This window comes from Bombus affinis, chromosome 14 (assembly GCF_024516045.1).
Source record: "Bombus affinis isolate iyBomAffi1 chromosome 14, iyBomAffi1.2, whole genome shotgun sequence".
Taxonomy (NCBI): Eukaryota; Metazoa; Arthropoda; class Insecta; order Hymenoptera; family Apidae; genus Bombus; species Bombus affinis.
This window is the reverse complement of record NC_066357.1, coordinates 11193009-11219945: the sequence shown is the minus strand read 5'-3', so window position 1 is coordinate 11219945 and position 26937 is coordinate 11193009. Positions and strand designations below refer to the sequence as shown.

The 26937-nt window shown below is 40.0% G+C and overlaps 2 protein-coding genes and 1 long non-coding RNA gene across 6 annotated transcripts in view; 1 reads left to right on the top strand and 2 right to left on the bottom strand.

Moving 5' to 3' along the window:
- LOC126924007 (cadherin-99C) overlaps positions 1-26937 on the top strand; it is a 73018-nt gene that overhangs the window by 562 nt on the left and 45519 nt on the right. The window contains exon 1 of one of the 2 annotated variants that reach the window (XM_050737995.1): positions 8195-8703. The exons of the other annotated variant lie outside the window; for it this stretch is intronic. Coding sequence (XP_050593952.1) covers positions 8698-8703 — 6 coding nt within the window. The 5' untranslated portion in view covers positions 8195-8697. Of the gene's footprint in view, positions 1-8194; positions 8704-26937 lie in introns of those variants that run through there. 2 annotated transcript variants of the gene reach the window in all.
- LOC126924063 (uncharacterized) lies at positions 2-13326 on the bottom strand. 2 transcript variants are annotated; one of them, XR_007713398.1, is made up of 5 exons: positions 12791-13326; positions 2542-4996; positions 1751-2285; positions 771-832; positions 2-224 (listed from the first exon to the last, which is right to left on the bottom strand). It is a non-coding gene; the product is annotated as an uncharacterized LOC126924063 (long non-coding RNA). The 2 variants fall into 2 exon arrangements; XR_007713397.1 differs by lacking the exon at positions 12791-13326 and having other exon boundaries at positions 2542-5037.
- LOC126924052 (uncharacterized protein C15orf61 homolog) lies at positions 16659-19485 on the bottom strand. 2 transcript variants are annotated; one of them, XM_050738132.1, is made up of 4 exons: positions 19466-19485; positions 17829-18021; positions 17080-17323; positions 16659-16856 (listed from the first exon to the last, which is right to left on the bottom strand). In XM_050738132.1, the coding sequence occupies exons 2-4, from the start codon at positions 17928-17930 to the stop codon at positions 16729-16731; spliced, it is 474 nt and encodes a 157-aa protein (XP_050594089.1). In that variant the 5' UTR covers positions 17931-18021; positions 19466-19485; the 3' UTR covers positions 16659-16728. The 2 variants fall into 2 exon arrangements, with proteins under 2 accessions (XP_050594089.1, XP_050594088.1); XM_050738131.1 differs by lacking the exon at positions 19466-19485 and adding an exon at positions 19271-19459.

The following is a 26937-nucleotide window of genomic DNA, read 5'->3' as shown; positions in this document are numbered from 1 at the left end:
ATATATACTACTTATGGGAATGTGTCCAATCGTCCAAGTACTTAAACTCTGTTCAACGTGATAGACGTTGTAGGATAAAAGCATTGTTTCATTGAAATATCTAATTTAATAAATTTTATTACTTGTGTTTAATAACGCATTTAACTGATTGTAAGAATCATGCATATATCATATATAATTTATTTTCAAAACTATATATTTTATTCATTTTACGTATATTAGACCTGAAAAGAGAAAAATGCTTTATTCTATACATAGCAGATGGTAGCAGTGTGCATTTGAAATGCGTTTTTTGTTTAGCTTTACAAGAGGAAAGAAAAGGGAGGGAGGGAGAACATTAAATAGAGCGAAATACAAAGAAATTGATATTTTTCTATAAAATATACCATTCTAAACAGAAATTGTATCGCATATATTATATGTATTATATATATATGTGTGTATATATATATAGATATATATGTTAAATAGCAAAGTTGAAGCTACAATTCGGTGGTACGACTTTATCCAAGATGTCTTCGAAAAATAGTTAAATTTACGCATTGTTGTATCGAAAATAAAAAAAAAAGGGAACTCGTGTATATTCAGGTATAGAATCGCATCATTCGCATGCTCTTTTTTCACTTATCATAGGTAAGGTGAATAAAATTGACACAAAGAATAAAAAGAAATTGTGAGTGAGTTGGAATATTCAAGCTGGTGTAATGGATTATTTGAATTGAGATAGTTGAATCGTGAAAAATCCAATAGATTCATTGAATCGTACTTACGTTATCCTATCGTCGATAGTTGGCGCGGTGTACCAAACGTTTGATCGCTTTCGAAATAGAGCCTAAACAAAAGAAGAAGAAGGTAATTAAATATTTTTGTTGCGATATGTATTCATCATCTATCGTACATTTTACGACTTGAATCGTTGCGAATTTCTTATCGTTTGAGATTCGATGAAACCGATTGTATCAAATGTAAGCAGCGATTATTACAATCGAATTTGTGACATGCATCGAGTTTAATTATAGGAGGTATAAAAGTGTTTGGCACAAATCAAGTATTTCATTAACTGTGAAATTGAATCGAACCCGACAGGTGAAAGCGTTTTGTTGCTACGTGGAATCGAAGTATATTACGAAGAAGTAAATGCACGTATGTAGAATGCTTGTATGTACAAGGATTGTATGTACATGCCAACACGTGCTAACACGTGCTCGATGGGGATAAAGATAACAAGTCAGAAGCAACAATCGTTCATTCACGTTGCTGGTAATAACAGGGTTTTATTTTATATTATGACGTTTGGCTAAACAGTATCGATAAATTGTTCTTTTAACGTGAATACGGAAAGGATAAATATGACTTTTAGACTCTTAAGTTTATCAGTAAAGGCATAAGTTTATTCGATTTTTAGTCTAATGTTAAAAAAATAATCTTGACGAGTTTTTAGAGTATATTAAGCGACTTTTTAAGTTCACATAAACTCTACAACCTTTACAACTCTATAAAAAGATCTATCGTCTTCCTTTAAATAATCTCCTGAGTTTTTCTTTGATCATTTATCGAGGCTAAATTATAACACTTTCTTCGCATAATAGTATCCAACATCGATATTGTCACGATTCAAAGACAGTTTGTACCAATATTATGAAATTGTTCTTTTCTTATTATATTCGTATTCGCGTATTCTTAACGAGTTGTTGGGTTAGTCATGCGTGTAGATCGCTGCGAAACTTTTACAAGCTAATGCAAATGATACCTTTAGGGCTACGTAGGTATCTTTGGTTTGACGTTTCCTTTTCCTGTCTCCACCAACGCGCGGTTGTACCTACTCTAATTGCAACGTAATTATGCAATGCGAAAGAATTCCCTCTGTACTCTGTAGTCTGTGACCTGTAGTCCCTGTAAACATTTGATTCCGCGCATCGTGATGCCTATAAAAAGTTACTAATTAATATTATCGTGATACGCACGGAGTAATTACGTTCAACCGCAAACTCTATTCTTCCGCCTGTCGTGACAATCATAATAAATATTATTTCATCGTGCTGTTGGTGTATCACGAAAATCTAGACGAGATACAGCAGCGTGGTTTGATCGTTCAATGGTAGACGGTGGTTTCTTATTCTTTTTCTTCTTAAACCATCTTTGAACTCGATTTTCTTTTTTTTTTTTTTCTTTTTCACTCTGGGAAAGTTAGGAAATTCCCTCGCGTTCCAAGACTCATTCAGTCCCCAAAGCGACTCGCAAACCTCGTATCGGAAATCTCTTATCTCTGTAAATCTGAGAACAATCTGCACACAACGAAAGACGCTCAAGTGGAAACTTTGGCACTTACATAAATTACCGATTAAATAACATTTCCTTTATCCATACAACGATAATTGGCTTATAATTTTTAGGCTACTATTTTTTCGTAAATACGTGATTAGAGACATACGTAGATCTATAATACATAGAAGCATTCTATTCGACGGTACAATTAGTAGAAAGTGCGCGAAAATTGTGATTTTATTCGATTGTATCCTAATCGATATTTCTGTAATTTACCTTGTTCCGCATCGCGGCTATCTGCTTTTCCGCGTATACCTCTATCTATTCCATCTATTCGCCGTTCCTCACATTGCTGCGAGTAACAAGAAGCGAGAGGATAATAATCCCGATCTGACTTTCTATCGATGTGATCTTCATCGGAACAGCCAACCTGTAACAGAATGTTCGTACGTGATCGTGATAGCGGCATATGTGTGTGCGTGTGTGATTTACTTTCGTTACCGTTACCTGGCATAGTTACGAACCTTCTAAGATGTACATATTACGTTCCGAGTAGTTGAAATATCTGGTCCTTTTGTTGAACGAGTAATATAGTTGGAAACAAAAGTTGGAAATAAGCACGATCGATCGGCGGTACAAAGGGGTAAAAGGAGAAGAAAAGCTGCACGATATATGTCTAATTCGCGTTAAGATATAACATGTTAAACCAAAAGGGGGACAAAAGTGCAAGGGGTTAACGTTGATCGCGACAAGTTTTTCTCCGATCGACAGTCTCTGATAGAAAACCTGCCTATCCACTTTGCCATTGGTTTCAGACGTCTCCTGTGGTCAACTTCTAAGTGGATTCGCGTGTACTTGTGATTCTTTCGGTTAAATCATGTGACACGCACAATCTCGAAATCATCGGGCATGGGAGTGTTTTATTGTTGTTTCTTAAGAAAGAACTTTGCTCGATTGTTGTGGAAATTGATAAAATGTAGTAGGTGGAAAAGGGATGGACAGGTATCGGCCTTGGAAAAATGACAGATACGAAATGATGTACATCGTAGATATAGAGTCGACCGATTCTTCTTGTTGCTGACTTCCTTCGTGCGACATGTACCGTTTCCTCCGATTCGACGACGAGTGACACTCCTAATTCGTTGTCCGAATCCTTTTAAAGGCGAGATTTTCTTTCTTTTTCTTTTTTTTTTTTTTTATTTGGTAGACTATTTACAATCAATTCTCATTGATCAATTATAAGTAAATTCTTTTGGCGTGGTATTGTAACTTGGATTATAAGAGTTTATAGTATGTTTGATTCTAATATGTTTAGAGTATGTTTGAATCTAATGCTTCGATCTAAAGGGTATCGTCTTTTTAATCTGCGGATCTGGCCCGTCGTGTCAAGTAACTCTTATAGTAACTCTTATGTCAACTCTTATATTATATCTGTTTCTGAACTTGGATATTTCTTCTTTAACCGTGGGTATCTTAAGGTCGCGATGTATTGTTTCGTTGGTAACACATACCAAGGTGCATCTATCGAGGATCTTGGATCTTCCTTTTTGATTGGAATCGCGCACATGTACTTATAAAATAGAAACTTTAGGTATCGATAAAGTCGAAGAACGGGAAACAAGGATACGGAACATGATAATGGGCATACGCTTGAAAATGGTTGTTCAGTTTCGTAATTTTCTTCGTTTTTCTTTTTTTTTTTTTTTTTTTTTTTTGTCGTAATTTATAACGTTTTTGACGAAAGGTATTTAGTTTGCGTGTAAATGTAAATGTAAACATTTCGGAGAAAATGATAGAGAAACTAGTCTGTTGAACCAGAGAAAGCGAAAGCTGCGTGCTACTAGTTCTATCGGTATGTTTTTATATTTTGTCTGCTCGATTATTACGTAAGACCGTTACCAGGGACGCGTATAAGTACGATTGGTAAATGTAAATTCGACCGGATCACCAAAACGAGTCGATTGAATTATTATGATTATAAAATGTCAGGAGTCGCATACACCTATCCCATAATTGGATAACGCGAAAGTCGTAGATATTCGGTCGTAAGTTGTACCTGTGTTTCGATGGAACGTTCGTTTCACTAGGAAAGGTGTTATTAGAAAATTGAATACGCGGACTCGTACGACACAAATCGACTTTAGGATCGTTGCCGTATAAAAAAACTTGCGTTACATTCGAGATTTCAAGGAAGATCAATCGAAACGAAGAGAATTCGAATTTTTCGATTATTTATCGCAGAAAATAATTTCTCTGTAAATAATGACAATAGAGGTGATGATAAATCGAGCTTTCTTCTTTTTTTTTTCTTTTTCTTTTTTTTTTTTTTTTTTTATACCGACATTGGTCTTACACGTCTCGATGAAATTTGAATCGTTGACTTATACTTAAGATGCCGCGATCGATGACATATAACGGACATTCATTAAAGTGAAACTAAATAAAGAATTACGGAGACGCCGAACGACGAATGCGTTGCAGGCGAGTATACGTACGACTTCGATGCATAGGATAGATAAAGAGACGAGTAGAATACGCACGTAGCTGTAACAAAAGAGCGAATTCTCATAGAGATTGAATTAACTTGGTAGGTACATGGCTTTTTCCCACGTCTCGGACATACTGTTTTCGCGCGTTGGAAAACGTGTGACAGCGATCGCTAAATCTTAGATGCACCACCGAGATAAACGTGGTCTTCCTGCTTCTTAACAAACTCGGCGTTAACAGCTGTCTGGAATCAGGACGTAAATGCAGATATAAACGCTACTTATGTAAATTTTCCATCGTGCATAGGTTTCTTGAAAATTGTCATTATTAAACGTGTTGTTCTTTGTAATACTGACACGATTACGCGACACGATATAACTTGGGCGAAATTATCGTCACGTTATACGTTGCTTCTTACGATCTTAACATATTCGAATCGCAGCCTTTCGCCGACATTCTGCTTTTTTTTTTCGAAACATTCGAACGTATCGCTGTTATTACTTAATCGACTAAATAGTCCGTGTATTCCTGAAACGATCGTGTCTTCTGCATATTCGATTACTTGGACATTGAACGACGGTCGATACAGTATTCGATAGCTTCGTGAGTCATCGTTGTGTAACGTTTCACGGTACAATTTCATGGTATGGAAATCCAGTTTCGATTTTTTTTTTTTTTTCTTCTTTTATTCGAATAAGGAAATTCTACAACGAGAGTATCGCTACTATACCAGCGTTAGCAAGAAAATTTCACGGATCACTTGCAATTTCTCTTGGATAATTGGATGATCGTGCAAAGTCGCAACGAACGCAGTTTTATGCTTAGCTTCGGGAGTCGTTTCACTCGACGCCGCTTGGCACCAGATTTTACTCTGTTTAGATTTTAGATCATGCGTCACCTTCTTCTCATCAACGTTAATTAGCGGTGCAAAGACAATGTACCGCAATATCCTCTCGCATGAGATATTCCAACGTAAAAGTTGGATATTGTTAGAATGCGTGTTTGTACAGCCACAGATACAACATTTAGCCAGTCTACGTGTATTCATCGTTTCGAGTTAATTGCCGTCTCTTGTTCTAATTTAACAGAACCGAATATCGTATATAATTACGTAAGCGTGTCTTTCTTCTTTAAACTAATTCTGTCATTTTAGATACTTGGATACTTTAGATAACCGCTGAAACGGACTACGCGTGTATAAATTTTGTATTATTAACTTATCAAAGACGACGCGAATATACGTAGAACGTAGAATAAAGTTGACCGATGATCAAACTATAAGCGTTTCTCTTACGATTGCATGCTACTGTTCTTTTATTCTTTTTCGAACGTGTCTCTTGTATCGATAAGTAGCTACTTCGAATTCGTTGAGAACGATTACGATTTCGATTTCGCGAATTTTCATATCGTTGTTATACCTGATCGTTGTTCCAAATGCGAACGACGCGAGCGCGACCACGAGCCTTGATGACTACGAGCCAAATATAATCGTGTACACGCGTTTCAACGTACGGAAAGAAACGGATTATACGAACGAATATACGGTGTACAGTTAGACGAATTGGCCAAGTGGAAGAAGAAGAGGTATCGCGAGTCGTATGGAGGCAAGAGGGGAAGAGGAAGAGGGGCGAACGTTGGCGTGGAAAGGAGGCCATGGCACCGCGGTGACTTGACCGTCGTCACCGTTATATCTGCGCCTACTGCGAACCACCTCGGTTCACCTTGATTTACGACTAGTTTCGACGTTACGTTTGACCTCTGCATCCACCTGTTCTGAGTTAACACAGGAGTGCATAGACACAGCAGAGCCCGGGCAACAGGTACGAGCGGAATAGGACACGCGGAGAATAAATTAGGACAGCGTTAATACTCGAATCGTGAAGACAGATTGCCGTAACGTGACGTCGAAAAGACACGTTTCACCTAGAAAGAAACTATTTCTTCGAAGCGAAATCGTCGAATCGAAATACGTTTACGCGAAAGAAGAGAATGCAGGATGAAATTTGGAATGTTAGGAGTTGCAAGTAAGCAGTTGGAGAATGTTGAAAACTTTATAGATACGTACATACATAAATTTGAGATTAGGCGATCTTTCGATGCAAAGTCTTGCAAAATCGAACGATCACAAGGTCTGGGAACCTTGCTGCCTATCGTGTTTTTCATGATTCTTGTTCGCTCCTGTAAGCGTCCTTCGAAGGTGCGAAGCAAAGCGTGTTTCGATCGTCTTTTTAGCTTGTCCGATGGTCGTCCCTTGTATCGCGTCGCATCATATCATGGCGAACAACGAAATGAGTAAAAACGCCGACTGGTCGCTGTAATAAATTCTCTGTGGCTAAAATATCTCTACGGCGACGGCAGTCGTGTATTATTTATATAGGAACGATGATTTGAAAGTGAATAGAGAACGAAAACGCAAACGATCGATTTCGCACATTGTAGAAAATTACTTCGTACAGATCGATTAATTAATTATTTAATTAAACGGCAGGAGAGTCTTTTTCGATCGATTATTTCACTATGATCTTCTCTATTGCATTTACTATGTAGTTTCGAAGGAACGCGATCGTTCGTAGATCGTTCCCTCGATTTATTTTCCAATTTCTAGCACGCTTTGTTTCGGAGAAATTGCGCGATTGTCGTTGCTGCGCGACGTACAACGCATAGGTATTCTCAGAAGCATACGCGCGATCGTTCGTTTCTGATCTTCGTTTTTCCCCGTGGTCTCGTTCCTCCTTTTCATCGCGATCAAACGAAAAATGATGTATGGAGTAGTATTTGCAAGTAATAATAACGAACAAACACCAGACCATGATATACGCAGTGGGATTTCGTTTATCTGTACTCGATTAATCAGAACGAATCCCTGTCCGACGTTTGATTTACCGAACTTACCGCTGAGCTCCTCTTACGCGAGACGTTCCACTTAACCGTATGTAAGTACAGAGTACGTGTATCGCGATACGCACTATTCCATTAATTTTTCGCATAATTAGATCGAGCGGTTATTTGCCTTGATATAAATTATGGAATAGAGAACAATTCATTCACCGAGTTATTATAACCTTTGAAATTTCTTACTTCTTAAAGTTAATTATATGTTAGGAACGGTTATACCGAGCCGTGGTGCCGTCTCTCACGACACGATGCTGTTCAGTCCGCTTTACCCACTCTATGGCCAGATGGCCAGAGCCCCCAAATTGTTATTTTGTTAAACATAGTGCTACTATCTATCTATTCGGTAGGTTGCTGCATCGGTTCAGGGTACAATGTCGGGCTAATTGTTTACCTGACCCTCTAGAACTGCCGAAATAATAACATAATAATAATAATAATAATAATAATAATAATATGTACTATTCGAAACGTATAAAACGAAGAATTTTGAGTACGCCGGTGTTTGAAAATTGATCAACTTGCATTGGAAAAGTTAAATATGCGTGATTCTTTGTCGTTGTGTAATTCGATAAAATTTGAGAGAAAGAATTTTCAAATATTTCATACAAAAAATATCTGTTCGTTTGACTCGATTAGATTGGGGTTAGATAAAGATGGCGGTAAACTGAATACGATGCGTTAATCAAGTTTTTAAGAAAACCGAGTATAAATTGGAAATTATAAGAATAGTATCGGATACTGCATTCGCTGAAACGTTTGTCAATCAGTATGGACCGATCATAAAACAGTCAGAACAAATTGAAAGGTATACGCTTGGTTCTAAACTCGTTCCTGTATGTTACGGAATGTGTGCCAGATCGAGTCACCAATTTATGTATTGCTTTTTTTAGAGGGGCGCGGCACTTTTAACCATGCTGCTGGCTACTGACCGTGCCCATTGATCGTGATTGTGAGATACACAGGTTGTAGAGTAGGTAGCCAGATGCAGGACACGAGCAAGGATAAGATGGGAAGAGGCCAGATTATAGCCGGGCGCGGAGAAAAACGAAGATGAAGGTAAAGACGCGTGAAGCCAGAAGTCGAGTCGATATTCCCCTGTGAAAAGGAATCGCGATTAAAAGTACATACGCGAGAAGTTTCAGAGGGAATGAATTTTTCAAGATTCTCGTTGACAACTTTTCATACTTTCCATAGTATGAGATTCTCCGATCAAGTCGAAGTTTTGTCCAAGTTTTTCGAAAAACGGCGAAAATGGCGAAAGTTATCGTCGGAATAATATAATAATCGTATGCGAAAAGATTTTACGCGAGTATAAAATGTTTGGATAATTTAAATGGGACTTTTGCTTTAAAATCGATCGCCAATAGCTGAGAAAAGTTAGGAAATTGCAAAGAAAATTATGTATACCGTCTATCGAAGATACATTCGGTTGTATGTCAGTTTTTATTAAAAACGAAAATATATTTTATTAAAAGCGAATTTTCTATCCTTCTTTTCTTATAATATCTTACCTCGTATCTATGTAAGCATTAATTAATTTCGTAATATCTTGCAAGCGTTTCTCGCGTAAGAGAGATACAGAATTTTCTGGCTTCCTACCCAAGGTTCACAGTTCCGTGTCGAGCGGTGCGCGATCGACTCATATTTCCAACCACGATCACCTAAATGTTTAATCATCGGGCAGGAAAAGAAATTTAACCGTATCGCGTGCCTCATAGATATATCGAATTACAATTATCGCATGGAGTTTCAAAGAAGGGGCCAAGTTGCTTGTTACTTGTTACGAGTTCGCGATACCCCTGACTCTTGTCACCTTCGTTTTCGGTAGTTAAAGACCTAAAATACAGGTCAGATGCACGATGTGTATGTTGCGTTGTTCATACAGTCGACATCGTCGTTACGGTAATTGTACGTGAAGTTTCAACTACGAACGCTTCTTAAGCAATTTTTCTGATCACTTAGAAAGCTGCCTTGTTTTTAAAATCTTTTCCTGTACGCGTAATCGTGTAACCGTCGTACCTTAGTTTCCAAAATACTGGCAAAAACCTGTCGGCACCACCACAGTGAATTCCGCTTATAATTAATTGCGCGTCCGTGCTTGCGTCATTATTGGTTGCCGATCGCCTCCTCACTCCGGAGGAACCGGATAAAATGTCAAAATGTCACTATATGTCTATAAAGTATAAATAAAAGATAAAAATTAGGTTAGCTGGAATGGCCGTTTTTGCGAATATCTCGCAAACTAATAGTGATATGGATAGCGATATGGACAGTGATATGACGAGATATCGATAATCGTCGGCTCGTTATAATATCGATTACGCTAAAAACCAATTCCATTCGCGCGTGAGCATATCTACATTTGTCCCGGACTAAGAATATTCTATGCCATGCGATTTGAAATAAACATATAGTACGCGCATTACATACATCTAAGAAAGAATAGGAACGCGAAGCGTTTTTGTTTTCTCTTGGAAAAAGTTCTCGTTCGTTATACGATCCGTTAAATTTGAAATTTAAATTACACAGTACCGTACTATCAGTCATTACACGTTTAACGAATATACACCGATTTCTCATTATAGCTAATTGATTTCGTCTTACGCAAAACTGACGCAACTAGCCTAGCTTGCTCTTGAATCGAGCCGAGCAATTAATATCTCTCGTTAAACCCGATTGTGCAAATGACAGTTAGCCATCGTTAATTTCCTTCTCCTTTCGATCCACGCGTTCGTTACTCGTTTTGCGAGTATACGGCCTGACCCTATTATCTTTTCAACGGATGAAATGGGTCTTTTTACGAAAGGATCGTTTCCCCGTGGCATCGAGATCGGCGACGATCGAAATAAGCGGTACGTAAAATTTCAATGATTTCGTCTGGCCCGATCTTTGTACGTTTTGTCAATTAACGAGTTAATTAGCGAGTGTTACTATTTTCGTAACGTGGCTAGAACCGTCGATGGAAAGAACAGCCGATATAAATATAATACAGTTGGACTTTCGATCGTTCAAAGGTGTATATAATATTGCCGCGTTATCGACGACAGTTGACCGTTAAAAGGTAAATCGGTGGTGGTTCTTAAATCGTCTTTTAACAATGGCCGTTGGCAACGAGCTTGAGCGGATATCCTGCGGAGCAGCGAGGAAAATATCTTTCTTACGGATGGATGCATTCATCGACCGAATTACCTTGAGAATGTAATTAGCTTTCGGGCACCACCATCTTTCACTGTATGTAGATACGTTCGTACGGATCGGTGTAGCGACGATGTCAATACCGTCGGGTGAATGTGAATTCCTTTGCAGCGACTCGTGATAAATGTCAAGTAGAGCTCTGCCGCGTCCTTTCTACCGCTGTTTTACAGGTCTCTCGCTCGTTCTATCGCTGGATTTTCAATTAGATGTATAGAATTCAAAAGCCGATAAGGTCTTCTATCGTTTATAAGGTAATCGTTTTTTATCTGTCGTACAAAATGTACGTTATACGTTATAGGTAGAAGGAAACAGTCACATTACATTAACGTAATATTCAAAGTACGTAATCGGCATTTTCTGCGCTCTTTGGAATCGCATTCCTTTTTCGATTGTTCAGTGTCGCTTGTTAAGCTGATTTTTCCCTTGTGTTAACCGATTTGCCAGTTTCGATACGTCAGCGCTATTATCGTCGCATCGGTTTCGCATCGATACGAAATTGGCTTGCATTATCGTTTAACTCGTCCCATTTAACAAAATCGTGCAATTTGCACTGGATGTTGACACGGTGATTGTTGTGATTTTCGAACTAGATCCTTCGGATTCTGTTCGGGTTATCAGCGTAACTGCGACGCCGTGGCGTAATAACGGAGTACGTGATTTCTCCACTAGACTCTTTGCTTTCGTCCCACGGTTCTTTCCTTGAATCGTATCGGAAACTTGCTGGAGCAGCAACTCTCCTTTGCTCTTTCCGATGTAAAATTAAATCTTATCCGTGCTATCAACGACATACCGATCCGAGCCAAGTACCGATTCTTAATCTCATTGTTTGCAATAGAACGTGCATCTTGATCTTATAGGTCTTATTATCATAATGTTACATCCCCGTTAAGGTAATTAAGCTGTTGTTACGATACGCTACAGAACGCAAATGCGAATGAATCGTGATGCGAATGTCTTGCTATATACATTTATGCGATTTGATAAAAGTTAAAGATTGATCGCGAAATGATTAGACGAGCTAGTAAAAACGCTGTACTAACGACAATTTCCAAGGAAGGTAGTGCTCGTTAATGGGAGAAAATATTCGCACGAATGAAAATTATAAGTCTGACAATTTGTTAATTACGACGATCGGATAAAACGATGGATTTTACGATTTTTACTTTTACGCTGGGACACGGTGGTATGTTATGATTAGTTCTAGCAAAGTTTCAGAAAATATGGCGTTCAAAGTAGATGATAAATAACGATTACTATTGATGTTACGTATTTGTTATTTCATCTTTTATTTCATTTTATTTTAAGCGAATAATTTAGGATATCGATGTACGAGTTTCGAATTAAAGTATTACGAGACGATCGTCGTCTCGTACGTAAATTCCAAGAGTTCCGTGTAAATCCATCCGATATCCAAAGTTACAGGAACTATAAGGTGCGAAAAACGTTACGTCGTGGCACGTCGTGACAGGATTGTCAAAGATCGATCGTATTCGCAAAACTATGTACACCAAGCATCGTATCTCGATCGATAACGTGTCTATGATAATGTGCTGCGGAATTGAAACTGCGTCCTGCGGAATTTAAGCGAGCCGGATAGAATACAGCCGCGTTTCGTTTAATTGTACGCCTTTGGTACTCGTGCTTCGCGTGTTCCTCGTTAATATACGACGATTAATCTATTAAATTAATCTGTGCGATGCATCACGTTGAAGGAGGAGCGACTCAGGATGTTATTAAAGCTAGGTTGCGTTAATTAGGAGTAACATCGAATTGGCGGGGAACTAGAACGCGATGTGTATAAAACGTAAGATAGATAAATATATGTACATATAGATGGAGAGAGAGAGAGATAGATTCGATCATTCGGCGAAATTTAACCGATGCGTCTCGTAAAAACGAAACCAGCAGCAGATTATCTATGCGTATTTATGATCTGCGTTTTAATTACCTCGATACAGGGACCCGCTTGCAATCAAGTTACGAAGTCACCCGGTGCATCTCATCCACGTGACTTACATAACGCACGCTCTCCTCGAAAACTCGTCTCGGTGTAAAAACCCGGGAGTTGCGAGTTAATTGCGACTCCTTTCGGCGATTGCATTCGGTTATGAGAATTTTCGACGTTCACACGGATACGCCTTGGACGCGTTGCGTCATTGGATGGGAACGATGACGCGAGACGACGAGGACAATGCGAAGTAACTGCGAGAACCGAGACACTGTTTTACGAGGGCGTTCGTTTTAGCGCAGGAAGGAACATCGGTTGTGGCTGTCTTTCGATTCTTCGACTCGGTTCATTTTCGGTGGGTGTCGCGCACCGATTATACGAAATAGCCATTTGCATGTGGACTCATTCACGTGCCGCAAGAAGGATGCCTATTGCAGTTCTCGCGCACGGACAATGCCATTATTTCTGCGTTCGAGAGCCACGCGAATATGTACCATTGTAACCATGGAGCAAACGCGGGATGAATGGTAGCGAGATTATACGATAGACGCACGAGGTTGTCCGATGATACCGTTGTTTATGCGCGGCGGACAATAAGCAGGTTAGAATAGACGATGACTTATTCTGCGGTCAGGAGACACGATGCGAATCGCGCGGCTCGTCTTTTTGACGTATGTAAGCGCTTTTCTCCCCTCTTGGCGGACGTTAGCTTCGTTGGTACGTACGAATCTTTATCGAATCTCGTGATCGAAACTCGAAAGCTGCCGGAAACACAATAGATCGAACATATAACAGTTTCGGAAATAAGTATATTCATTAATTTTCATCGTCTTTGTTTCTTATCTCTCATTTCAATATCGCGATTAACGTACCTTTAAATTGCAAAGTATGGGGGGTGGGGGTCTCCACTCGGATTGAAAATGGAATTTCGCCATCGGGATGTGGCTCTGTAACGGCGAAGTCGATGATTATGTAATTCTTTTGGCGAGAGTTCGGTGGGATTGTAATGGAAAAGAAGCCAGGCTCCAACGATTCGCAACTCTTGTAAAGGGATAGTTCGCGAACGCAATCGCGAAAATGAAAATGGAAATTTCCAAATTCCGTGAAGTGGAATTTCGTGTAAAATGAAGAATCAATCGTGGCGAAGCTATGGCGAAAAAGTCCATGAACGTTGGTGCGCGATGGCGATGCAGGTACAAATTGAACATGGAGAAAGGCACAACTCCGATCGGATGAGTGATATTTGACGATAATTTAATTTTATAATTAAAAGTAGAAATATTTCTTTATAGTCTTATTAAAATAAAATATAAATTTGTATATAATATAACATAATAAATATAAATAAATAAATAAATAAATAAATAAATAAATAAATAAATAAATAAATAAATAAATAAATATATATATATATATATATATATATATATAAATGTCGTGCGGAAGAGCCATTATCGCGAAAGGTGTGTTCTCTTTACGTTCGAAAAATTCGCAGTTCGCGGCAGCAAAAGGTGTACGTGTACGTTTGGTGCCAGGAAAGCGCAATCCAATATCTAAAGCGCGCGAATCTTTTCTGTGGACGCCCCGGACTGACATTGAAAGATGCTAAAGCATTTTAATATTGTAATAGGTTCGAAGGCTGGATAGATAGCATCTCTAATTCGAAACGTTACGACCAATCGGATATGCAAATAGCGATCGCGGGTCTTGTGTGAATTAATTGTGCGTGACGCGACTTTACAACTTCGTGGCAAACGATCGGATCCTCCGTCCACGTCTACGACTTTACGTCGACGTTAAACAGCGTCGCGCGTTAACACGTGCTCGGAATGTAGACGAGTCTCGCGTGGATACAAGGTGTACGATCGGTCCGTGTGATTCCCGCACAACTTCGATCGGAGTTCCGTTTTTCTGTACGGAAGACAGGCAGGCCCTTCGGCTTGGTCAATGCCGATCTTGTCGACTTGGACGGTGTTACAAGAGGAGAATTAATGGCTTAAGAGTGTACGGTACCTACAACCTCCAACTTCAGGTTATGGAAATGCGTTGTCAATCCTTAAACAGTAATATATCTCGGAGATATGCCATTCTGAAAACTAGAATACAGCAAATTTTATTAATACGGTACGAACGAAATGCAAACTTTCGAAAGATAATTTACTCTTTTTCGATGTAATTAAGTCCAGTTAATCAAATCGGTTAATCTCAATCACCGACTGACACGCATCGATGATTCTATGATAATTTCGTATACTTGAAGTAAAACAAAGTAAGTTTGAATCTTACTCGCTAATTATCTAATTGTCTATATGTTGGGTTAACAGAGACTTCCACAGTAGGATATATGCATACTTATATGATTTATAAAAAAAAGTCTGCTTGGAAAAATTGGCGCTAATGATAGACAGTAATGATAGATGTACGATATACACGTTACTCGACATTAGTGATAACTTTCTGAAGGCGAGCGATTAAAAGGACTTGTCGTAGTTTCGAAGAATTTATCCGAAGAAGTTGACAGCAACGTAACGTCATTACGTTAGAGAGGAAAAATGAAACACGTACGAACGATAGCTAGGTCTAGGAAAAGGTACAGCTTCCTTTACGGACGCAGCAGTACTGTCGTCGAAACGGGATGTGGTTAAGTTCAAGGAGCCAATATAAATATGTTTGGATTTATCGGACATGTAATAAAAGTACGAGTTGTCGTATTTGAATATTTATGACAAGCTGTATTTTACGTTGAATGGTGGTAGGAAGTACGTCCAATCACCAACGCTTGTTGTCCTTTCGAAAGGTGATGTCTCTCCTCGCGGTCGAATATAGCGCTGTGACGATAACATCGTATAACGTGTGTCGAGCCTTCGATAGGACGATTCTAGATATCGCGATAGTCGCTAGGATGTCTTGGTGTCAGGCAGCGATACCAGTAGGTCGAAGGTTGCCGATGTCGCGTACAAAAGCTGCGCAACAGGTACAGATTTTCCTCGGTGAAAGTTGTTTCGCCATCGTCCGACGTATCGTCATCTCCGTCGAGTGAAAGTCATCCGTTAATTAAATATTTCATTTGTGCCTTATCGAGAAAACTCGGTCCCAGTTGTTGATCTTTTCGCTAAAGATTAATAATTTCTATGCGATTCTAAAACTATGCGATTCTTCGTTATTAATCATCGACATTAAGATATCGAGTCTTAACTAGAAGTTAGATCTTTCGTACAAATATTTCTAATTTTTTCAAATTGTTTACCCAATTCTCGTTCAACCGACTCAAGAAATTCCTTCGACCGCGCGTCGTTAAACGATTGTTCGGCAGTCGTGAGTTAATTATTTCATTCAAATGAATTATTAATGCGATGAAACGAAACTTGCCGCGTCTCGGGCGCGTTGCAATTGTCTTTCTCTTATTGTATTTCTCTTTACGCGACGCCATAAAAGGAACATTAGTCATCGTAGGTCAGGAACGCGATCGCTGTGTATCAAACGAGTTTCGCGCTTTATTGTCTTCGAATCAATCATCGTCGGATCATTTGGTGCTTGCTAACAAACGCGCACCGTTCCTTTTTACGCAGTAGGAAATGCTATTATCTTCTCTAAAAGTCGAATCAACGGATAGATGTCTATCACCTCATTTAAATGCACGCACCGATATAGTCGTACATTTGTACATGCAGCTACTTAATTTGACTTCATAATTTTAATAAATGCAATTGCACGACGGAACGGAATACGTTGCGTCATAAATATTCTAGCTAAATGTCGGTCGAGTAAAACGGCAGATTTTATATTACGATTTTTTATATTTATACGCGCGCGCGCGTGCGTGTGTGTGCGTGCGTGCACGCGTACGAATACGTTAAATTCTATAGGCTTGTCATTTGACGTTTTATTTACATCAAAAATTATCTTTAATTAATACAATGCGTACATCTACGTGTATATCAGTACATGGAACCTTTGTCCTCGGGCAGTAAGAAATATATCGCTACGTTTCCTTGGGACGTGTTCACGATTTCTCGGTGCCTGATCAATAAAATTGCTGCCAGTCCATACATCAATGTAGGTATACCTGATAGGATAAGAAATCTGAAATAGCTAATCGTCGTTAATTATAGTGGCGAGACGCCACGCCGGGCTTCCGGCGAATCCCCGCCGTGTACGGTATCTTTGGATGGAAAAAATGTGAACGAAGGTAAAGAACGGATGGATCGTAGAAGAATGACGATGAGCACGTATCGACGTGGCGAGACGCCTTTTTATTTCTTATAAATACGGTATGCGAAAATGTATACCAAGGTTCAGAAGCTTGATCGCCTTGAAAAATTTGTCCTCGGCGCTGAGGTCCTGTCGTGGCCTCTTGGTGCAGTGATATTTGATGTATGGAAAGCAGCCGGTTCTAAGTACATGATAATTGCTGTTGCCTACTGGCCAATTGAAGTGGGACATCCCTCTTTGATCGTTCACAACGTCGGCATACTTGACAAAATACGAAGTCCATGGTGGCTCGTTCGTTTGCAGGAGATAACTCGTTAAGACCTGTTTGTACCGTATAATGACAGCGAGTTACTTTGTATCCTCTCGTCTATCTGTTTTACCAATATCCATTTTGTCGATCGTTTACAGCTACGACATCACAGGATGGCATTATGGCTATCCGTTACATACCGGCAAGCCTCGATTATCAACTCACGCGTCTCGTTCACGCGGATCGTCATTCGGTATGAAAACGTCGAATTAAACGACGATCTCGAAAGTTTAGTAACTATATGAAACTATAGTAAGTACTTGTATATAGGTAGGTGTCGCGTATCTTGCGCGTGAATCGATAGATTCTTAGGATCCCATCGATCGAAAGTCTCGCGAGAATTCTCATGCTAATCGATTGCGATTGAATAGGAAGGGAAATTCTGGGAAACGGTAGTCAGTTTTGCGCGACGACACCGAATGTCGTATGTAAGTACGTATGTGCGTGATTGGTGCGGAGGATCGGGGAGCGATCGACGAAAAAGAAACTCGATGTAAAACTGAGTACGAAACTTGCCTCGGATGCTGAGGGTTTGGTCTTTTTGGAAGCAATCTTCGGCCAAGTACCGTATGGACAAACGAAGAGTTTCCTTTGCGCGGACAAGGCCTTTACAAGCATTCGACCACTGAAATTTTGTCCCAAGTTCCAATCGATCAAATGTCACGTTTCTTCCTGTCTGCTCAAAGTCTCGATCTCAGCGTGAAACGACCTGCAATCGTACAATTTATTCGAGTTTGGTTTTCTTTGATGAACTTACGAGATCCAACGAGAAAGCGCGTCTATAGATAGATAGGCGCACCTGCGATCTAGAGAACTGTGCCATATACATACGTACTACTAACACATACATATACGTAGTACGTTACCTATGTATCGACTGTTTGCAATGGCTATATACAGGGTGACCGACGCAACTAGGACTAACCGAGGAACAGGTTCTATCTATAATCTATAATCCATAAAATGGCAAGACAAAAGTTGCGACAGTTTGCTTTTAAATAATAATACTTTGCTCGTATCGTTTATCGTAATTCGTTCAAATATGTAAATATGAAAAATTTCCCTTTCCTTCGAGTCGTTGGTAATTGGCCGTTAGCCAATAGACAAAGCTTTCTCCTCCTGTTGTTGGCGTTCATCCTGTAGAATGCAGAATATAGAACACCGTATCCGGCGAATGTATCCTATCTCTGTGCATGTAAGGAAAGTAACCAGCGAGCCCGTTCGGTTCGCGAGTTTCTCGTGGCACATTGTGTTTTACCTTTCTAAAATAAATCCATGGCGAGTGCCATGCAAAATGTCAAGGTTAACGGGGATCAATTTGATCGGCTAGTGGAAAATCATTTCGAAGTAGATTTCGGTGCATTCGTCCGCATTCACGAACCGTGATCGTGTTAGCATAAATACTTATACAGTAACCGATTGCTATTTTTTCTGTCAACCATCAGATATTCTTATAGTAGCATATTTTTAATCCACCTTACTTTTGCTACGTTAATAGCACGATAATACCACGTTTAATTCGCGTATTCGATAAAGTAACTATAGATTTCGAATTGATAAAACATTCTAACTTTTATATTTTATAACTGTTATACACATTCTGTACAAAAATTATCTTTAAATATCTCTTTCGATCGATCGTCGGGACATATGTACGTAGTTATCTAAATCGGTTCATTTAATATATCGTTGTATGTTAATTATGTGTTAATTTAATTTTTATACCGTAGCAAGTGTGCTGGTCTTCGATGCATCCAAGTGAAATGTCTTTTTACGGAGGAAATACGCGTCATAGTACGTAATGTAATTCGGTAATACGTGAGAATAGTGTTCTAGCATTCTAAATTTACATGGAAGTTGCATTAAATTAACGGAAATTGATCGATGTTGGCAATTTTCTGCACCTGTTTGAAATATCGTAGCCACTGTCTAGGCTTGGGTAAAGCGCTTTTACTCACGTTTCGTCGCATGCGCAAGAAACTCGCACTCGGGTTGCGAAGAAATGTACACGTCTCAACGTGTTACATCCGTACTTTGGGATTCACGATTCACGTTTCATTTAACGTAGTTCTCCTCGTTCAATGACATTCCACGTATTCGCCATTCTATGTGTATAACGTGCATAGATGATACGCATATGTGTATATACATACGTCGATCACGAAAGGAATTATACGCGAAGTGACTGGTTGTATTATTAGGTCAACTGGTTCTGGCGCTACCATCGGTGTACAGTATACATATCGATCTCCCGTGGCGGTCTTTTTGAATTTTCTTAAGTTACGTAGATCTCATAATTATTAAACACCGTTGATAGAATTGATTCTTTCGGGTGAGTGATCGACATCGTTAAATATTATATATTTATATATCGAAATAGGACAATCTGTCTATATATTATTTATATTCAACAGCCTAAAAGAGACAATGATCACGTGAAGCGTTCTTGTATGAATGAAACACCTATACGTTTATACTTGAGTATTATGATCTATGTATGTTTCTAGCGAGATTGGAAAAGTATGTGCAACGAATCGTTATTATATTGGTTATATCGGTTGATATTAGGTATTTGAAAAGAGCAATCGCTTGGCAACCGTCGTTTCATGAAATCGCTATCTCAGCCTAGTGAAAAAGTTTGAACTCGAAGTCGATTCGCGATGACGTCGACTGTTCACTAATCGTTTGCAATTTCTTTTTTGTTTCGACTAGGTGCCGTCTGTAACCTAGCAACGGTAACGGAGCAAGTAATCATCGTTACATCGGTATCTCGATAAAGACGATCAGAGTGTCGCGATGGTCGATCGTTCGATTCTTGTTAAGCCAGTGTCTAAGCTCGCATCGCTATAAAATTCTATATAATTTACCAAAATTTGGTTACATAAGATGGAAACGAATGGTCATTGTATTCGAATTTCTCGTGCTTCCTGCTAGCCGTAATTACATCGGAATATACATTTCTGCGAAAAATGGCTGTTGGTTGGAGAGTTTCGCAGAAACACGATACCGCTGGTCGGCTTGTATTTCTGGCACATTCTATTTCCGTATATTTACGTTTATCTCGATGGACATATTCTTACGCGATATGCGATATGCGAGCCTCTGTCGGGGAAAGATGCGTGTGCACTCGGAGCCACGCACGGCAGATATCACGGTCACGATACGTTACTTATTTTGATGGACGTCTACGATATCCGCGATATATAATACATAAACGATGTAATCGCCATGCGCCTTTTCGGTTGAGCTTGCCCCTTCGTTATACGCAGCGCACATTCGTATATGGATCTAGGTGTATTCGTTCAGAATTGAAAATTCCAACCGCCAGAACACGTGCTTAACGGGACGATCGAAGGGCCGTCCTTGTCTCAAGCTCTGACGTCGCGTCGAGCCGTGTCGCACCGCGTCCGGTTTCGCCTTTCCTTTAAATATACAGAATACAACGGTGAAACGGTATTTTTCGTGGTAAATTGCACCGGACTGGCCGGTCGTTTCTTGGAACATTCGGTCAACCATGTTTGCAGAAGGTGCGACAGTTTTTGCGTAAATCGGTGGCGTAGATAAATTGTACAGCGAGGACGATGGCGTTACTCGCGATGAAATCTTCAAATTGTTGAACGTTTGAAAGTTTCGCTGGTTTGTTAACACTTTGCTATCGCGTCGTCGAGTTTCTAAGAAATTTGCTCCAACTATGAGCGCAAGTTTCTAGCGAGTTGATTAGTTACAGAAAGTTATACCGTATACGAATAATTGGAAACTTAAATCCTGAAAATGCGTATTTTTATCTATTTTGTACGAAAAGTCTCGCGTTAGTTGAAACTTAATGTTAGTACAGTTTCAATACGATTTGATTTACATGTGATTTAAAAGTAATATACTTATATTTGATTCAATGACGGTCGACTTATTGAGATTCAAACTGATCGCGTATAATTTATTCGACGATGTTATTTCTAGTTAACGTTTAGAGCGAGGATGGCGATATTCGCCTATCTTCCTCAAACTTTCAGCAAGATTAACAACACCTAGTTCCTCTGCTCGCTTATTATTCTCGGGCCATGAATTATCGTGTCTGTTGCGTTCATTTAGCGGGTTCTAAAGTTTATATACTAGAATGTTGCTCTTTGGTGTTCGTTTTTCAGTGGGTCCACACACATGCCCTGAAGGCCCAAACATATATTACCATAATTTAAAGTCTAAAGTCTCGTAGAGAAAAACGGAGAAGGAGAAGGAGAAGGAGAAGGAGAAAGAAAAGGAGAAAAGTGGTACTTTTGCGAAGGAACTCGTTCAAGGGTTGTGAAATTCTCATGTCGCGGAGCAAAATTTTATGCGAGAAAGTACGCTGCCGCTCTGTCGGTTTAATGTGGCCGCGAGAGGTGCAGAAATGAGAGAGCCTTTGACTGAAAATGTTGCGTTTACATAATGAAATTTGTTGGCGAGAATTTAACGACGGCCCTCCTGGCCGGATGCTAAGAATCTTTTTGTTGGTCATTGCGGTATCGTGAACAACACGCGGTTCGTGGTTAGACGCGGATGCAACCAAACGGATTTGCTTTCCATCCTAAGAGACGGCTGTTCTGTCTTACCTCGCGCGAACGAGGTTCGACCAATAGCAAAATGCATTATTTTAATTTACATCTTTTTAAATTATATCCTTCTCGTAACGTAATCGGTCCGATTCTCCTACAAGTTTACCAAGTCTATCGTTTGTTTTCTCAATTTTAAGATACGAGTTCGTATATTATATTATCTGTTAACGTTCTCTTAAGTGTTAAATCGACGCATGTATTAGTAGTAGTAGTAGTATATGGGTATATATACATTTGGTTTTTAATCGTCGTACCTTCGCAACCACGTCGAACGATTTTAAACAACTTGACTTTTAGTTTGTGTTTACGCTCGTTAACGTAGCAATTTTTCTTCCTTTAGGGCTATACGAGTAAAATAATAGATGTGCATTGATAAAGTGATTCGCAGTTTTTGAACGTAAGATCGTTCGATCGTTCAGGTAACGTAACTGTCAGCGAAGCTTTAGGAAGGGGGGGGGGGGAAAGACTGTAACGTTATTACGCGAGATACAATTTCCATTTGTCGTGGTAATACGTATTGTTCTGGCAGTTTTCTCAGTTTCTGTTTCTCTCTCTGATTATCGATGTTATTCCGTGGCGCGATAGCTAGATCGGAATGACACGCCGATTTCGCCGAAACTACTTCACGGTCGTCATTCTTTAGCGCGAGAGCCTACCTTAATCCATTTTAATACCTTCCAATGGATGATATCGTAAACCACACACGAAGATAATCGCTACGGTGTACTTGGAACATCCGCCGGTTGCGTCGCATCGCGTCGTGTCGTGTCGCTTCGTGGTGTTTCTGCGCGTGCGAATGCCGCCGTATCACGTAAGTTCTGACGGGAAAGCGAGGACGGCTGGAATTTTGCGTCGTAAAATTCCATCAACGCGCTGCTCTCGTGAGAAGAACGATAAACTCGCGCGTGTTTTGTCGTTCCTCCGCGTCCAACCCTCCACGTCCAACCCTTCACGTCCAATTCCACAAATATCGCTATCACTCGTAACGAATTTTCACACGGTCCACCTATATGTAATTACGAGCTGTCGAAATCCTCCAGTTTCAGTTGCCATTGTTCTATCAACGGACGAGCCGTTAGGTAACGAGCTGTGTTTTGTAACGGGAGTAAAAGGTATTCGGTATCGTTGCGTAAATATCACTTTCCGATATATTAGTTATGAATCGATACCAAACGAGGAAATGGAGATGTAGTCTTTTTTTAAAATTAAATAATTACTTTCCGAGTAAAGTTTTTCGGATAATTCATCCGTACCTTTGCGCGATTACTCTGTACGCGTAATAAATACTTTGCAATGTTGGTCCGATAGCCCCGAGTTCTGACCCAACTCTTCTCATTCTAGCGCGTATTATCGCGAAGCACTCGGGAGCATTCGCTAGAGAAACGCGTGTATCACGGTCATCAGTACGGTATCAGTACGGTGGATCGAAGGAAAGGATGCATCTTTTATCTTGTCGAGAGATCAACGTCGTACGAGTATAACGCGTAGATCTCGTCATCGCGAGACACTATGCGTGCCCTCGTTCCGTATGTGCGTGGGCAAAATCGAACGGTTCTCGTTACCAAGATGAATGGAAAAGGAACACGTCTGGATGCTCGGCGGATTTTTATTCGCTTCGCTTCTTACCACCGATCAAGAGTTTCACGAAAGAGTTACGAAAGCTTATCGAATTACGAAACGCTTTGTATTTTTATAGCACGTAATCGATAGCACGTCCATGATTGGTATTGGCTTGGATTTTTGCTAGAACGTTCGATTATATCGAGAGTCGTTGCATTTCGGTATTTGTAAAAGGTTTTTAACGTTAAGCGATCAAGTTCTCGAGAAAATGTCTTGGAAAAATTGCCGTAAATCACCGTAAATCGTATAAATACATATGGTTTACGGCGGCAGTCGTAACCATTGATATCGCATCGCGACCGTTATGTCTCTTGGTGTGATCGTTGAAATGGCGATCACAATCGTTGGTGGTCGTTGCTGGCTTCGTTCATCTTTCAAGGTGTGATACGGGACGATGTCAGTTTTTAGTGTGGCGTACCAAGCTTTCACGAAAACTTTCATAAAAACTTAGGCGGTAGTTTACGGACATCGCTACGGAACTGTATCGAAGAAACACTGGCAACGCGGTTTCGTAGTTTGTCCGTTATCGATCGAATAGCTTCCCTTTTTCTTATTTTTTATCCATCGAGTCCTTTACGCGACAAAAGATCCCGCAAATGTCTAGTAGTTGGATAAAAGAATCGTTCGATGGCACGATCAGTGGCAAATTTCTTAGTCAAGAAGGAAGCTACGAGTGGGAACGATCAACGGTTAATTCAATGAGAAATATCGTACTTTTCGGTTTTACTTTTCTCTCCAATACCAACGTACTTTGATTTTCAGTAGAAACAAAATATCAAACGTTATCAAGTTGCCGATTAAGCTTGCGATTTAGGATTATGATGTTTATTATTGGGATTGGAAGGACAGTTTTATGCATGTTGCACGGATTACGGGTTAACGTCCACACGGTGGACCACAGCGATATTGCGGTCTCATTACGCCGGGTTTCGTCACGGCTTAAACGCAAACCATGAATCCAGGTCAGTCGCGCAATTCCGTGAGAATTGAAGGAGACAATACGGGCGTACCAATTTTATTTCACCGGTAAATTGGTCGATGCAGATGTAACGTCTGTAGTTGAAGTTGTTCCACGGAAACGTGAATTTACTTTATTTGTTATGAATTTGATTACGTAATTTTACACGAGTCAGGGCTTTTGAACGACTTTGGTAGAAGAGTAGTGGTCGTTGATATTTTAAATGAATTATTTTGGTATTCGTTTATCGTTTAACGTTTAATCGAAGGCAATCGAGTCACGCGAAGCATGCGTATAGAGTAGAGAACGAGACTTTCGAAATCATCGGACCAGCATCGCAATAGTCCGGTCATAAAAATGGACGAGAGATGTTTCGATATATGGATATATTTGTACACACAGAAATGAAAAGAGAAAAGGAACAATGCGAGGAAACGTGAAAAAAACTTTATTCCGGCGCATTTTCCTCCAAAGACGATAAGGTAGGACGAAAGGAAAGATTTCAAGTGCCTCACCCTGTATACACGAACCGGTCGGCATTCGTGCTTCATATTTCAAGTGCAAAAATACGGTGGCTTAACGTTTCTCGAACAAGAGGTAGAAAAAGAGGCGCAGGTTTGGTTGTGGCCGCGACCAGAGCGTAAGATGGCACTCGAATGGCTCGCGTCGAGAGACGAGTATCGCGTGCATACGCTTAGAACTGGTTTGCTCGGGCGTACGAGAAACGGTGTCCTTAAAGAAAATGGAAAGGTGGGTCGTGTTCGAGAAGATCCCTTCTATCTTGCCGGGGGCTGTGGCTCGGTCGATCGGTCGTTCGTGCATGCATGCACCGCACACGCAACTCCTCTTGTACATGCTTGCTTACGCGGGACGCGACACAGTCGCGTTACGAGCGATCGCAACGCGTCGATTCGAACCGAGTCGAGCCGCTGCGCTGGTTTCCAGTTTCTATCGAAAGCGTGGAGATGTTTCGTAATTACTCGATTTGGTCTTTGCGCACGGTCACTGTTCGCTCCGCTCGATTCCAATTATACGCTGTTGACTCGGTTGACCGACGGCCGTCCACTTTACGCCGATTGAAACGTTCTTCATCGCTGCGCAAAGGCAAGCCGCTATTGCCAGTTTCCGTTGTCGCGAATCTCCCGAGCAAACTTGCTAGCTTTTCACCGATGACGTTATTGATTTTTGAAGGGAACTCGAAAACCTGTTAACAAAGGTGCGTTCATGACATTTTTCTTCATTCGGTACTACTATTTGAAAACTGAAACCTTTAGTTTCAGGCAGGGAAAGTATATCGAGAAAGTAAATCTCTTAAACGTTCTTCGAGTTTGATTCCATCGTAAAAAAGAGTAGGTTGATTAAAAATTTACAATATCTAGTCGTCGTGGTTTAGAGAACGAGGAAAATAATATAAGACGTACAGACAGATAAAATTAATTAAATAAAGTATATAAAATACGAGATGAGAAAATCAAAGATTACTACTCTTTCGTGTGTTTGTACGATATAGGATAACATATGTACTGATCGGTTGAAGTATTTAAGATTGAAATTCACGCGAGAGATCAGATATGTATCTTACATGAAATATACAAAATATCGATCGCGATTATAACTGTCAACGAAATTGGTAAACCTCGATTAATTTTCTTCGTCCCTTCTTTTGCCTTTGTCATAGCAGTTTATCTCGCTTCGAAATGTTTTTAATTATTACGATAGATGGGTCTTTTTTTTATTATTATTATTATTTCTCGTGTATACTCTTAGATTCTAGAGAGATCGGGCAGAAAGCATTATGTAAAGGGTACTTCTCATTAACGGAGCGCGGCTGCGCGTCGTTCGAATCCGGTTTTCATGACATAAGCTACGTGGCTTGAATCGGTGGTACATATCTATCAATGAGTGTGTACTAGTATTTCGATACGCGTACCAGGTATAATACATACATCGGATGCGTTCACTCGAACGATTGAACGTGTAACCCGTCTATACTTGGAGTGAATAGCGGTAATTTGAAAATCGGGCAACATTTCCCTACTTACAATTGGTTGATAGCTATAACGTAAAATCTTTTACCTTTTGGTTTGCAAAATTGTCCGCCATAGGAACGTTGATCGAAGAAGGTATAGAGAAAAGATATTCTAAAAGGTATTTTTAACGTAATTAACGAATGACTCGCGATGTTATCGATCGTTTATGAAAAACTTTTCGTAACTTTTCGTAATGATTTTCATACGTGCGTGCTAATGCAGGAAAAGCGTTTCACGACTGCGACTCGTACGCGCTGAAAAATACGCTGGTTGTACGGTGGTTGCGAAAGGTTCGCGATCAGTTTCATACAGGTGTACAGTGTTGGCGTTAGTTAGAGATCTGGATGGACATGTACGTCTCGTAGTAGGTATCCAACAGGTACTTGGTACAATGAGATGCCCAAGTATGCGCCGCTGGAACTTTATCA

What these genes read in the sequence shown, in the direction of transcription:
- LOC126924052 (XM_050738132.1), bottom strand. Translation starts at nt 17,930, where the DNA reads ATGCTTGTAAAGGCCTTGTCCGCGCAAAGGAAACTCTTCGTTTGTCCA. An exon ending in CCAAACCCTCAGCATCCGAG is followed by an intron (nt 17,324 to 17,828) that starts GCAAGTTTCGTA and finishes CGGTACAAACAG; the next exon opens with GTCTTAACGAGTTATCTCCT. An exon ending in GATCAAGCTTCTGAACCTTG is followed by an intron (nt 16,857 to 17,079) that starts GTATACATTTTC and finishes TTATCCTATCAG; the next exon opens with GTATACCTACATTGATGTAT.